This window comes from Mustela putorius, unplaced genomic scaffold (assembly GCF_011764305.1).
Source record: "Mustela putorius furo isolate JIRA1106 unplaced genomic scaffold, ASM1176430v1.1 tig00000578_pilon_pilon_pilon, whole genome shotgun sequence".
In the NCBI taxonomy this organism is placed as follows: domain Eukaryota; kingdom Metazoa; phylum Chordata; class Mammalia; order Carnivora; family Mustelidae; genus Mustela; species Mustela putorius.
In genome coordinates, this window is record NW_025421422.1 from 4,086,623 (window position 1) to 4,099,747 (window position 13,125).

Here is a 13,125-nt window from a genome sequence, read left to right on the forward strand (position 1 = left end):
TGGGTCTTCCTGAGCCCTTGTGAAAAGCTCCGGAGGTACCCAGGCTTTCAGAGCTCACTCCCAACAGAATACACACCAAGTCAGAGCAGGGAGGCGAGTGGGGAACACAGTTGAGACCCACAGGTAGCCAGGTCCAAGCAGGAGGAGAGTGGGGAAGGCCTTAGAACTCTCTGGATGTCTCCTACCAGCCCCAGCCCTCTGACACACAGCTGATGGGGCCTGGGGCTCGAGACATGGATCCCTGGACAAGTCCCAAAGGAGCACTCCCCTGACCCAAATCACAACCACCTCAGACAGAATCAAAAGGGATGGACATCATACTCTAACATATGTGTCTGTACTGTATTGTTTAAGGTAAGGGGACAAAACGACGCAGATCTAAAACAGCTAAGAAACAACTAAAAGTTGGGGTGCCTGGGTGGCTCAGTTAGTTGAGGACCTGACTCTTGATTTTGGCTCAGACAGTTATTTCAGTGTTGTGAGATTGAGCCCTGCATCAGGCTCCATGCAAGGTGCAGAGCCTGCTTAAGATTCTCCCTCTCTCTGCTGTGCCCCATCATACTTGCAACTCACGCTCTCTCAAACAAAAAACAAAAAACCCAACAACTAAAGGTTAATCTTAAAATGGTTTAACAAAGGGGCACCTGCGTGGCTCAGCGGGTTAAAGCCTCTGCCTTCGGCTCGGGTCATGATCCCAGTGTCCTGGGATCGAGCCCCACGTGGGGCTCTCTGCTCAGCAGGGAGCCTGCTTCCCTTCCTCTCTCTCTGCCTACTTGTGATCTCTGTCAAATAAATTAAAAAAAAAAAAAAAAAAAAAAAAAAAAAAAAGGTTTAACAAAAAGCTCTCTCCACGGGGACATGGAGAGAACGCCAGAAGTTTAGTCCCCACCTCCTGGCAGAGCTCTTAGAGGCAAGGCCTTACCCTCAACTGTCCAGCCAGGTCCCCTCAGCCCAGGCCAGGCCATTGTTGCAATGGACCATACCACAAAGACAATAGGGTCTGAAGCCCCATTGCAAGACAGGCAAAGTAAGGCAACCCAGTGCAAGCAGCTTTACAAAGTCGCAGGGAGCTCACAGGCACATCTGGTAGCCCCTTCCCTGCTCTCTCCCTCCTTCAACACCCGGCAGAAGAGTTCAGGAGCCCTGGGACCATAGGCAGCACACACCTGAGGGCCCCTGACCCAGGGTGCTCCACCTACTTCTGAGCATATTGAGTGCCAGGCCCCAGCAGCAGCTCGGCCCAGCCACCCCAGCCCCCTCCTCAAGGAGGCAGTGGGACAGTGAGAGTGAGCTAGTCACATCTCTGAGTAATCCCAGCTCTGCCTTTTGGCCGTGTGCCCTTGGGCAAGTCACACCCTTACCTCCCCTTCTATAGGGTTGGGGTAACTGCGCCTATCTGGCAGGGCCCGAGAGGAGACAGCTCAGTGACTGGCACCCTGTGGGTTTCCAGAACCACAATCAGGCCCCTCCTTCTGGCAATGGACTTGGTGATGTCCAGTCAGGCTGGCCTGGCCACCTGCCTCCCCTTCAGCCAGCACAGATGCCAACTGAGGGAGGAGCCACCAAGGCGGGAGAATGAGGCTTGGGAAAAGAACCCTTAAATGAATGCTCCTCAGCCTTTGGCCTGGGCCTGGGGACCCAAGAGTCCCAGTGTGGCTCCTCCCTTGAGGAGCTCTGTGGGGGCATCCATATCTGGTCCCTGGGCCAAGGCAGTTCATGGAGACCACTCAGCTTCCAGCGAGGGAAGGCTGGCTAGCATACTCTCCCAGAGGGCATAGGAGACGTGGACCCACGAGACTGTACCTGCTGCTTGGAGCTGAGCTCAGCCGCTTGGCTCTCTTTTCCAACCAGTCTTCCAGACGGGCCTCAGGGAGCTCGACGACATCTAGTGGCCATTCCCTGGCCCGCCTCTCCTCTGTGGAGATAGGGAAACAGAGGTGAGTGAGGGGCACAGTCACCCCTGGCTGGACCCCAACCTCCCACAAAGCAGCCAGAACCTTCCTGGGGATGAATGCACAAGCTGGGAGGCCAGGAGCAGAGCCACTGGGCAGTCCCTACCACGCAGCTCCCTTCCTGCCCCTCTGGGTCTCACTCTGCTTCCTCATTAAGTGGAGATAAAACACTGGCTGCCTCCCAAGCTTTTTGCAGTTGGGACACATGATAAAGCATTAGAGAGCCTGGTCTTCAAGAGGGGCCCAAACCTGGGGGCAGAGAGGAAACATGGGTTGCAGACCAGGGCAGAGCAGGATTTGGGTCTCTGCCCTGCTGCCTGCCAGGTCTCTCTGACCCTTGGCAGGGGAAGGAGCCTCAGCTTCCTGGTTTCCTTTTCTTTCCTTTTTCCTTTCTTTCTTTTTATATTGTACTTATTTGCCAGAAAGAGAGAGAGAGATTGAGAGAGTGAGCACAGCAGAGGGAGAAATAGGCTCCCCGCTGAGCAGGGAGCCTGATGTGGGGCTCGATCCCAGCACCCTGGGATCACAACCCAAGATGAAGGCAGACGTCCATCCAACTGAGCCACCCAGGTGCCCCATCCTGGTTTCTCTTCTCATAAAATATCCTGTAAGAACCTCTGCTCACTTCAAAGTGAGTCAACGGTTCAAACAAGCTGAGTGTGAGATGGGTCAGGATCTCTGGGAGTTGTGGGATAGGGCCTGGGGGCCAGAGGAAAACAATCTGACTCGGGCACCAACGGGGACCAGGGCCTGGGCTAGCACCGCACACACTTCATCCTACTTCACCTTTACAACGTGTCAGGATATTACCTCTAAGAGGTTTAGCTCTGTGCCAAGGTCACGGGGGATGTGGCAGAGCGAGGACTATCAGAGGTGCAACCGGGGGGTGAGGGGGTGCACACCTCTGCTTCCAGCCCCTCAGGCTTCCCCCATCCCTGTCTACCAAGCCCCATTTCCCGCTGCAGGCCCACAGGCCTAGGCTCTCCACACCATGGGCCAACGGTTCCCTGAGAGCCCACGGCCAGTGAAGAGCTGCCACCACTGCCAGGATTTGCTGGCAAGGCCTGTGGGGTCTCACTTCTGCCCTGGGAGAGCTCCTAGAAACCCTGTGTCTGGGCCAGAGCAGTGCGTGGCCTGAAGGTTATGACTGGTCAGTAGCGGGAGAGGGGGGGCGGTGAGGCCCACTGGGGATTAGGGAAAAGGCCAAGCTGCCCTGGACACTCATTGCCTGCCCTGCGGCCACCTGGACAGAGGGAAGAGTGGGCAGCAGCACCCTGGGAGGACAGAATCAGCCTCTCACTGCGGGGGGCTCATGTGAGGTCCTTCTGCCCTGGGCTAGCTTCAGTTTCTCCATCTGTTCCATGAGGGGCTGCATGAGAAGATTGACTAAGACCATCTAAGTGCAAATGGCCTTGTTCTCTAACTGGAGAAATGGGAAGTGAATTTCCCAAAAGCAGACATAGCAGTTTCCACGGGGAACTAAACTTGTTCTTCCCTGGAATTACTAGACCTGAGAGTTCTGAGGGCAGGGAAGGTGTCCTCGACATCCCTTTGTCCCCAGGATGCAATAGGGGATCTGCCTAGTGCTGAGTAAGGGCTGGAGAAAGATAGTTCCTGATGGAAGGAAGGAAAAAGGATATGCAGGAATGAGAACCCAGCAGGGCACAGATGAGGCTGAGACACACCCTTCAGGGCTGCTGGACAGGAGAGCCCCACATACCACTTCAAACCCCACAGAGAACACAGATGCCCCCCCCCCATTCCTTCTCCACTCATGCCTGCAGCGATGTGGAGGCCTTTCTGACACCCACCCCATCACCTGGGGGCAGCCCTCAGCTTATTCCCACAGGATGACCACAAAAGAGGAGGAGGGGGTGCCTGGGTGGCTCAGTCAGTTAAGCATCTGCCTTTGGCTCAGGTCATGATCCCAGGGTCCTGGAATTGAGCCCTCTGTTGGGCTCCCTGCTCAGTCGGGAGCCTGCTTCTCCCTCTGCTGCTCCCCCTGCTTGTGCTCTCTCTCTCTCTCTCTCTGGCAAATAAAAAAAATCTTTGAGAGGAAAAAAAAAAAAAAAAAAAAAGAATCTAAAAAGAAAAAAAAAGGAAAAGGAGGTGGGGAGGCAGAGAGCGGTTTTGCAGTCCTCAGATCTGGCACCCCCGCCTCCCGCCCCCAGCAACCCACTTCACGCCCGAACCCAGGGTCCCTGCCAAAACACACCCTCCACCTGGATGCTCAGCTCCTGGAGGTCTCTCTCTGACATGTGGGAAAACCTGCAGTTGGAGCCGAAGTCACACTGGCCTGCAACAGAAGACAGGGAAGACAGTTACTCACCACTTGGAAGAGCTCCCACTGTGTGCAGAGGGGCACCCTGTGGGGGCAAAAGGCTTTAGAGCCTACAGAGTAACAATCCCACGCCCCAAGGAAAAACTTGGAATTTCTCTAGCTCCACCCACCCAAGCAGCCAGAGCAACCTGTCTGGTCCACTCTGCCCCATTCACGACCCTGGGCAGCAAATCGTGAAGCCTTCCGTGATTGGGGTGCACTGGCCTCTGTAGGCTTGTCTGTTGTCACCACTTTCCTGGCCCCTGGCCCCTGTTCCCCAGCCTCAACAAACCACAGTGGGGGGGTCCCTGAAAGGGTCATGCTTCCTCTCTTCAATCCAGGCCCTTGCATCTGCTGTGCTCTCTGCCTGGTACCCACCTGTCCATTTGGCTTGCATGAGCCACTGGACTGCTCCCCAGAAAGGTTTCAATTGTAGCTTCAATCAAGGAGGCACCAAAGCCCAGGAGAGCTTTCTGGATCCCAACCAGGGAGACCAAATTATGTCTCAAAATAGCAGGAGCCTGCAGGTATCTTAAGCCAGCAGAACCTCCCAGTGGTGTTTTCACAGCCAAATGAAGTCTGCTGGGGAGGCCCTTGACCTGTGGTCCTGGTGACCATTCTAGAGGCAGCACTGTCTCCTGAGGGGAAAACAGCCATTCACCCGTCTTCCTTAAGCCAGCAGCATTACCCCTCCCCAGGGCCAAGCTCTCTTACACACTTAATGGTAATCACCACGGTTTGCCTCTTTGCCTTGGCCATTAGGAAGCTTAGGGCCAAATACCTAGAGAGTATATGGGAACTCAAAGCAAGCATGGAGGAAATGAATCATTCTCTTGGCTTTGTCTTCTTTTTCCTACCCTTATCTTCATCTGCTCTTGGTTCCTTCACTTACTGAGGTTTTCATCTCTTTGAAGTATAATGCACCTTTATTTGGTGAGTGTTGAGCAAATCAACACTTAGCATTCTTGGTTCTAATTCTGAAGCTTCTCATCAAACCTGTTACCATCTCCAGTCCTCCCTGCTGGAGGTTGGGCTCCCAGGCTAACCTAATCAGCCAGTCCATCACAGCCATCAATGTCTCCTAGATTTATTTGCAATCTCCCAGTGCTTGCTTATTCTGGGTGGGCCGGTAAAATCATATTCTAGGTTCAAAGAGCTGAGGAACTAGGCCCTGGAAGTCATTCCCAAGGCACAACCCTTAGGAAGGTCCCAACTGACCAGCTAGCTGACACACCAAGACCATAAATTGGGCTTGGGTGGTGGCTGGGGTAGGGGAGAGGCTCCGCAGAGGTCTGAGCAGGCCAGATGGAGCATGCTGGTCCTAAGAGGGACCCTAACTGAGTAGAACAGGTTACCTGTCAGTAGAAACTTCCTACAAGGCCTCTTGTTCTGTTCATCTAGTAAAATGGCAGCCGCATCTGCAAGAAGAGAGAGGGTCCTGGTTCAGATTCAGGCTGCACACAGGCACTTCCTATCCCCGAAATCAGAAAAGGAAAGAGTTTCCACCCACAGAGGAGTGTAGGAAGTGATGACCACAGGTAGGGATGCTGGGCAGAAGCATCAGAGCTTCAGGTGACCTCAGCCCCTTCCTTCCCACCCAGACCTAGCCAAAGGCAAGAACCAAGTTTTAGGTCTGAGGCTCTTGGCCTTGACCATGCCATGGAACCACCTAGGTAGTTTTATTTATTTATTTTTTAATATTTTATTTATTTATTTTATAGAGCAATCAAAAGTAGGCAGAGAGGCAAGCAGAGAGAGAAAGGGAAGCAGGCTCCCTGCTGAGCAGAGAGCCCGGTGTGGGGCTTGGTTCCAGGACCCCGAGATCATGGCCAGAGCCGAAGGCAGAGGCTTAACCCACTGAGCCACCCAGGCACCGTTTTGTTTTGTTTTAAATCCTGGTATGGTAGACTTCTCATACTGTCTTTGCAACTTCTGTGACTCTGTAATTATTTCAAAATAGAAAGCTAAAAAAATCCTCCTGGTGCCCAGGAAGCCCACCAGTAAGTCCCAGGGCTCAGGCCACGGCCAAGCCTGTAACCTGCTGCTCTCTTGTTCCCTCCTCCGCCCTGCCAGTTGCAGGCCTCCGCAGGACTTCCCAGCTATCTTTCCGGAAGCAAACCTTAACCCTGGTTTCCTCCAATTTTTTGACCTTTATTTTCATCATATACTTATGCTTTGAGTTTTGTGTGTTTCTTGGTAGGTAAAAAATCAATCAGTAAAAATCTGTGAGTAAGACAGGAAGGGGCTCTGACTCAGAGGCTCTGATGTTGCCCTGGGAGCCTGGGCTGGACACTTGCCGCATGGGCCCACTGTCTTTTCTAGAGGCCACTGGAGCAGAGGAAAGACCACAGGTTTCCAAGTTCCCATATACTGGACTCCAGGCAAGTGGCTTTATCTTTCCAAGTCTCTGTTGTTCCACATGTAAAATGGGAAAACAATTCTCCTCTGGTAGGGTTGCTGTGAAAAACGTATAAGACACAGAGCCCTTGGCAGAGGCCCCTGGTGATTGCAAGCCTGAGGGCACATGACAATTGCCAGGACAGTGGGGCTGGGAGCGGATGTGGCATTACATTCCCCAGGTAACACTAACGTGAGGCCGGGTCTCAGAACCTCTGTCATGGACGCTCGACCAACGCTGAGCGGTGGCAGTTCTTGTTTCATGTCCTCCTCAGGAGCCATGGCACGGCACTAACATATCCACGTTGCAGAGGGGAAAACTGAAGTTCGAACAGGGGCAAGGCCACATCGTCAGGAAGTGGCAGTGCCAGGTTTGAACCCTGGTGTGAGTCTAAAGCCCCTGCCCACAGAACTCAGTACCCAGGTGGTTCCATGGCATGGTCAAGGCCAAGTGCCCCAGTGGCCACAGCTCCCCTGGTGGCGGGTGCAGTGGTGGGCTCTGATGGGAGGTTCGCCCTTCCTCCCTTCCCCGGCACCAGGCAGCCCGTGGGGTGGGCTGCTGTGGTCAGGAGTTGGTTATGAGAGAACTCCCTCCGGGGGTGACCCGTTGGAGTGTGGGTGGGGCCGGTAGGGTAGGGGGTGTCCTCCGTCAGCACTGGGCCTGTCAGACTCAGCCCGTCTAGCTGGTCCCACAGACCTTCCCACAAGAGGTGCGCTGGTCGGGGCATGTGAAGATTGCCCCGTCCCACCTCCACATCCCAGAGGTAGGGTAGCTGAGCTGGGGTGGGGGTCTGCACCTGAGTCTTAGCCAAGGCGTCCTGGGGACTCAGTGTGGCAGAAAAGTTCTAGGCTGCCCAGCACCCTGGTTCTTGACCCCAGCCACACGGTAGAATCACCAGGCAGCCTTTAAAATACAGGGATCTCCAGGCCCATACTTCTCAGGTTCTGCTTTAATTCATCTGGCAGGGAGAGCATGAGAATTGTTAAAAGCTCCTCAGGGACTCTGAAAGGCACCCAGGACTGAGAACCCAAAACCAGGGCCTGCGCAAAGAAGGCATGCTCCTCCAACCTGGTATTCAAGGCTCCTCATGATCTGACCCTATTGGTCCTTCTTGCTTCATCTTGCAAAATTAACAGCTGCCCTGGTGCCTGGTGTTTGTTTGCTCGCTCGTTTAGATATTCATCTAACAAACATTTACTGAGCACGTCCTGTGTGCCAGGCACCATGCCAGGATGAGGATTTAGTGGAGAATAAGTCAGACCTGCTTCTCCCTTCCAGTCCAACAGTCACACTAAGCCATGTGGACATAAACAGGGGAATAGCTAGCATGCAGCCAAATGACCTGACCTCGCCTGGGGACTGGAGAGGGCAACCCTGAGGACACTGTGCCTGAGCTGAGTTCTGAGATGGAAGGGCTAGGCTGAGGGCATCAGGACAGCAGAAAAGGCATGCCCACTGAGGGGACACTACCTGTAATGGCCAGAGTGGTTGGGGCTTGGAGAGCCAGGTGGGCAGGGCACGGAGGCCTGTACAAGACAGGGGTTCTGCCAAGAACACACCGTTATAACTGGGAGTGGAGTTGCCTAGGAGAGGGGGCCCTGGGAGCCAAGGACATACTAAGTGCTCACTGAGATAAAGGGCCTGAGGCCAATCCTTTTGTGGACCCACATGGTTCCTACTGAGTGAACCCTTACTGCCACACAGTCGTCATGAAAACACTGACCCCCCTGTCACATCCCTAGGAGGTGGGTACTGTTGTTAGGGCTCTTTTACACAGGGTAGAATCAGGACAACACTGTTCGTGAGTGACACCTTGGGACAGCCAGACAGCCAGCCTAGCTCCAACACTCATACCTGTCCTGGCCACAGCAGATGCATTGTCAGCCCCGCTGTGGGTGAGGGGACTTGTCTAAGGCCATGAAACTGGGAGCAAAGTGGGTGTTGAATCCTAGTCCAGGCTGGAGTGCCACGTGCCTCCCCAAGGTCTGTGCTGTGCAGTTTGCTCAGCAAGCTGGAGCCCCGGGGAAGCCTAATAAAGTGGAAAGAGCTCCTGCGCTAGCTGTGGACCCCAGGTGAATATCATCTACAATCCTGAAGTCATCACCTTTAAGTGGGGATGCCCGCCTGCCCAGCCTCCCTTGTAGAGCTATTCTAAGGACTGAATATGCCAGGGGATGTGAAAGGAATGCAGGGTCCCCAAGAAGGAGCTTACGGTACCGATTCTTTCATCTTTCTTTCTTTCTTTCTTTAAGTAATACAACAGTCTCTGCCAATCAGCCCTATACCCAAAGACCCACCTGTTCTTCAGCTAAGATTCTGGGGCTGGAAGCAAACACCAAGGTAATCTGGAGGCCTGGCTCCTGCCAGATCGCAGTCCCCACTGGATTTGGGGGGCAGGGAGCCTCTGCCTGACACCAGAGTCAAACGCCTCCCAGGCACCTCAGAGAACCCTCCTCTGCCACTGATACCACTCTGTCCCCACTCCCAGCCCCTAGTGACCTCAGCCATGCCTGGCCTGCTGCACAGCCTGGCCGCCCTCCCTCACCCAAGCCTCAGCTTCCTCCTCAGAAATGAGTCTGGGGAGCTCTGAAAATACTGTGCCAAGGCCCCACCACAAACCTGCCTCTGGGGATGGGCTCAGGTGACCAATAAGTTTTTATTTCAAGGTCTCCAGGTGATCTTAACTTGAAGGGCGGAGCTCAGCCTTAGAGATTTGCTGATGAAGCAAAGGGCAAACCACAAAAGTGCAGCAGGCACTCCATAAACGCCCACTCCCTTCTTACGAATTCCCACTCGCAGACCAGGGCAGACTCTGCCCTTCTCCCTTCTCGGCTGCTGAGACTCAGCTCCCTCCTTTTGCTCTGGGAATCCTGCTCCCCAGCTCATGAAGCAACGGCCCTGCCCCAGCTCATTCTAGATCTGGGCCCATTCCCACCCCCCACCCCCCGGCCAAGCCCCCTGTCTGTTTCATCGGCTCCTGGCTGGCCACCCCAACGTCTCCCTCCCTCGCTGCCCAGCAGCTCCCTTGCAGCAAGCACCTCCAGGCTCTGCACTAGGTGCTTGTGGCGTGAACTCACTGGCTTTGGTAGCACCTGCTCTGAGAAGCCTTACCCGGGAAAGCCCTCCCTCCCGCAGCTTGGTTATTCAACTGGCCGGCCAGTCATTCAACAGCCATTTTCTGCACCCCACACTCACGCAGCAGGAAGGGTTCACTGTCAAATGCAGCTCGTGAGCACTGCCTTCACTTCTACCAGCCAGCCCCAGTCCTGCCACTGGCTTCAGCCCCTACCACCCTCCTCTCCTACTGGGTCCAGCCATACCTTCTCTCCTCTGCTCGGACAGCACCTAATGCTTTGTTCGTGGCCGCCTGCTTCCGCATACTCTCTGCCCAAAGCGCTGAGGCTGGCTTTTCCCTGTCTTTCCCACCATTGGCTCAAACATTATCTCCCTGGAAAAACTTTCTTCTTGGCCACTGTATCCCCAGAGGCTGGCAGAAGGGAGCCTCCATCTCGGTCAAGATTACTGGGGGACGGAGCTCACATTCCACCGTGCCCCTTGCATGGCCCATTGGTGGCCCCAGCTTTCCTTTCTTTGGCTCATCCAAGAGCCCTGACCAAGCCAATCACTGGCCCTGGTACTTCCTTGTCTGCCCATAAGAAAGATCAGAGAGCTGGCCTCCATCGGCGCAGCTGCCCCGCCAGCCAGCTCTCACCTCGAAACATGTCATACCAGACCTTCTTGGCCTTGAGGTGCTGCAGCCCATTCAGGTGCTTCTTGCGGTTGTGGAGGTTGTCCTGGAAGGAGCGGTTGCAGTAGTCACAGAAGTAATGCTTCCCCATGGCAGGCTATGCCGGGTGCTGCTGCCGGAGAAGCCGAAGCACTCGGTCAAGAGTGGGGAGGAAGCTCCAGGCACCAAAGCCTGCAGTGGTGACGGAGGAGGCAGGCTGAGGACAAAGCAGAGGCTGACACCTGGCACCCGTCGGGGGGGATCTGTGTGACGTGACTCGGGGCACTCCCGGCTGCCCTAAAACGAAGGGAAGGAAGAAACAAATGGTTAACTGACAGGGATCACTATCCTGCGGGATGTGGGACTGGAGTCTCCCTCAGTGTACAAATATCTTAGCGATTCACAAGAAAAAAGCATTCTTACCAGTGGCCTAAATTTCAGAGACCCAAAGACTCAATTTCCTGGAGCCTGAACATCACCCTCCCCTCCATAGTGATGTGGGAAACAAAGGCAGAAGGGAATGTAAATAAAATTAAATTTCTTTATAACCTGCAGCCCATTCACAAATACTTGGGATCCATAGAGAGTAACATTCCTTCTGGAAACTCCCAACTATCCTTACTAGAAGGAAAAACAATAGCCAGACCTCCAGTATCCCTAGGGTCTTCTTTAGCATATGAAAGTCCTTTGGGACCCCTCTCTTTTTCCTTACATCCCCCAACTCCCAAGTATATCACCAGCCACTCCTCACAACCCCAGTGCAGCAGCTTTGCTGCCCCCTGGTCCTGTCCCCATGCTTTAATAAGATCACCTCTTTTGCACCAAAGAATTCTTCTTGGCTGTAAGCTCTGGACCTCACCTACATTACAAAACAACAGAATGCAGCACAGCCCCCCAACTGAGCATGCCCTGAAGGCCAGTGTATGGAAGGCTCTGGTTATATACGCCTCATTTAAACCCCAGAGCAGCCCAGAAGGAACTACACGGGCCAATGAGTACGCCTGCGAGGCCTCATTCCAGGCAACAATTCTGATGCCCAGCCTCCAGCCCAGGGCCAGTGATGACGGAACTTCAAAGGTGAGACCTAGGCCTCAGCATTTCTGTAAAGTTCCCCAGGGAATTCTATGCAACCAGGCTGGAGAGCCACCGCCTTATACCCTCTGGCCACTTCCCCACCTTCCCCCCAGCCCCCCAGCACACCTCTGACCTCCTCTCTCCCCTTCTCTCCAGTCTGGCCACATCAGCCTCATCTCTGCTTTTCGCACCCGCCAGGCACCCGGCCACCTCATACAGCTGGTCCTGCTGGTCCCTCTGCCGGGATACTCTCCCTTGTGACCCTGCTCACTGGATTCCTTCAATCTTCACTCAAATACTATCTTCTCAGTAATCTCCTACGAGGGCTTTATTTAAAATTGCAGAATTTACTTAGCTTTCCCCATTCTCTTCTTCATTTTTATCACCTTTGAAGTAATAAGTTACTTGTTATGCTTATTATCTTTTTCTCCCAACAGGACTATAAATCCACGCAGGCGGGGATATTTTTGTTTTGTTTACTGCTGGAGCCCCACTACCCAAAGTGGTGTACAGTACAGAGCAGGCAACCATTATTTGTTGAGTAAACGGATTAATTCCCACTTTCCCTACGGGACAACTGAGGTTCACAGAAAGGAAGTGATTTGCTCAAGATCACACAGCTGATGAAAACGCAAAACCCAGATGCCCTAAAAATCCCACTGCTGGGTGTCCTCTCTTCCTGAGCCAGCTTACAGAAGCCAGAAGGCTCAGGCAGAAATGCAAACAGCTTCACCAGGAGATTAGCGAGAAACTCTTAGATGGCAGGTCCCAGAGAGGGAAATGAGAATGTCTCAGGGTCTTAAGACCCCTCAGCCATGGTGACCACAGCTGCCACACCTGACCCAGGAGATCCCTGGCCATAGGCAAGGGGCAATTCTGAGTGTCAGGGCCACCCCTGGGTCCCCAGATTTACTGACACGAGACACGAGGATGAATGGGTCTACTCTGGGCTACCAAGTGGGATATGCAAAGGCTGAGCCCAGACTACCCTCTCACTCTTCAGGTCCTACAGTCTGATCCCTCGTTTCCCAGAGCAGGGGCCCAGAAGAGGAAGGAAAATGACTTCCCTAAGCAAGCCAGGCTAACAGCAAAAGCACAACTCACAGGACTTAGCAAATTAAAGATACGGCTGGGACCTGACCACAGGGCAGATGGATGGGGGAATGCATCTTGGGAAGAAGAGAAGGGGGAGAGAGACAGAGACAAACAAGCCCCCTGGACAGTCCAGGCAGTCAGGTGGGTCGATGGAGGCCTTTCCTGCGGCAGACAGGGATAGCAGCCATTAAGTCAAGGGCTGTAATGGGAGCGGGAACAGTCATTCAAAATAAAAACGTATAAAACCTCTCTTCTTCTATTACTGCTGAGAAACCACATCCCAGACACATGGACTTGATATATTAAATTTGGCAGCTCTAATACACCCCGTCTTGCCAATAAACTTATAGGAATTGGATTGAAATTGTAAGAGATGAACGTTTAACGGCCGAGTGCTTAACCAAGCCATTCACGAAGCCTCAAGCTCTGGAGAGCTGCTGGCTCTGGAGAGTCATGGGGAGGGGTGGGTGTCCCTCTGGGAGGCAGAGATAGAAGCGCTGGCTCTGCGGCGGTCTTAGCTGAACAAAACCACACAGGGCACAAGGCTGGCCAGGTGACC

General features: G+C 53.8%; 1 protein-coding gene across 1 annotated transcript in view; it reads right to left on the reverse strand.

Moving 5' to 3' along the window:
- Nucleotides 1–13,125, reverse strand: part of ZMAT5 (zinc finger matrin-type 5) — a 28,201-nt gene that overhangs the window by 4,306 nt on the left and 10,770 nt on the right. Inside the window, exons 2-5 of the mRNA XM_004766465.3 lie at nt 10,383–10,694; nt 5,628–5,690; nt 4,168–4,248; nt 1,804–1,915 (exon numbers count right to left, since the gene is read on the reverse strand). Of these exons, the coding sequence (XP_004766522.1) occupies nt 1,804–1,915; nt 4,168–4,248; nt 5,628–5,690; nt 10,383–10,509 (383 nt within the window). The 5' untranslated portion in view covers nt 10,510–10,694. The remainder of the gene's footprint in view (nt 1–1,803; nt 1,916–4,167; nt 4,249–5,627; nt 5,691–10,382; nt 10,695–13,125) is intronic.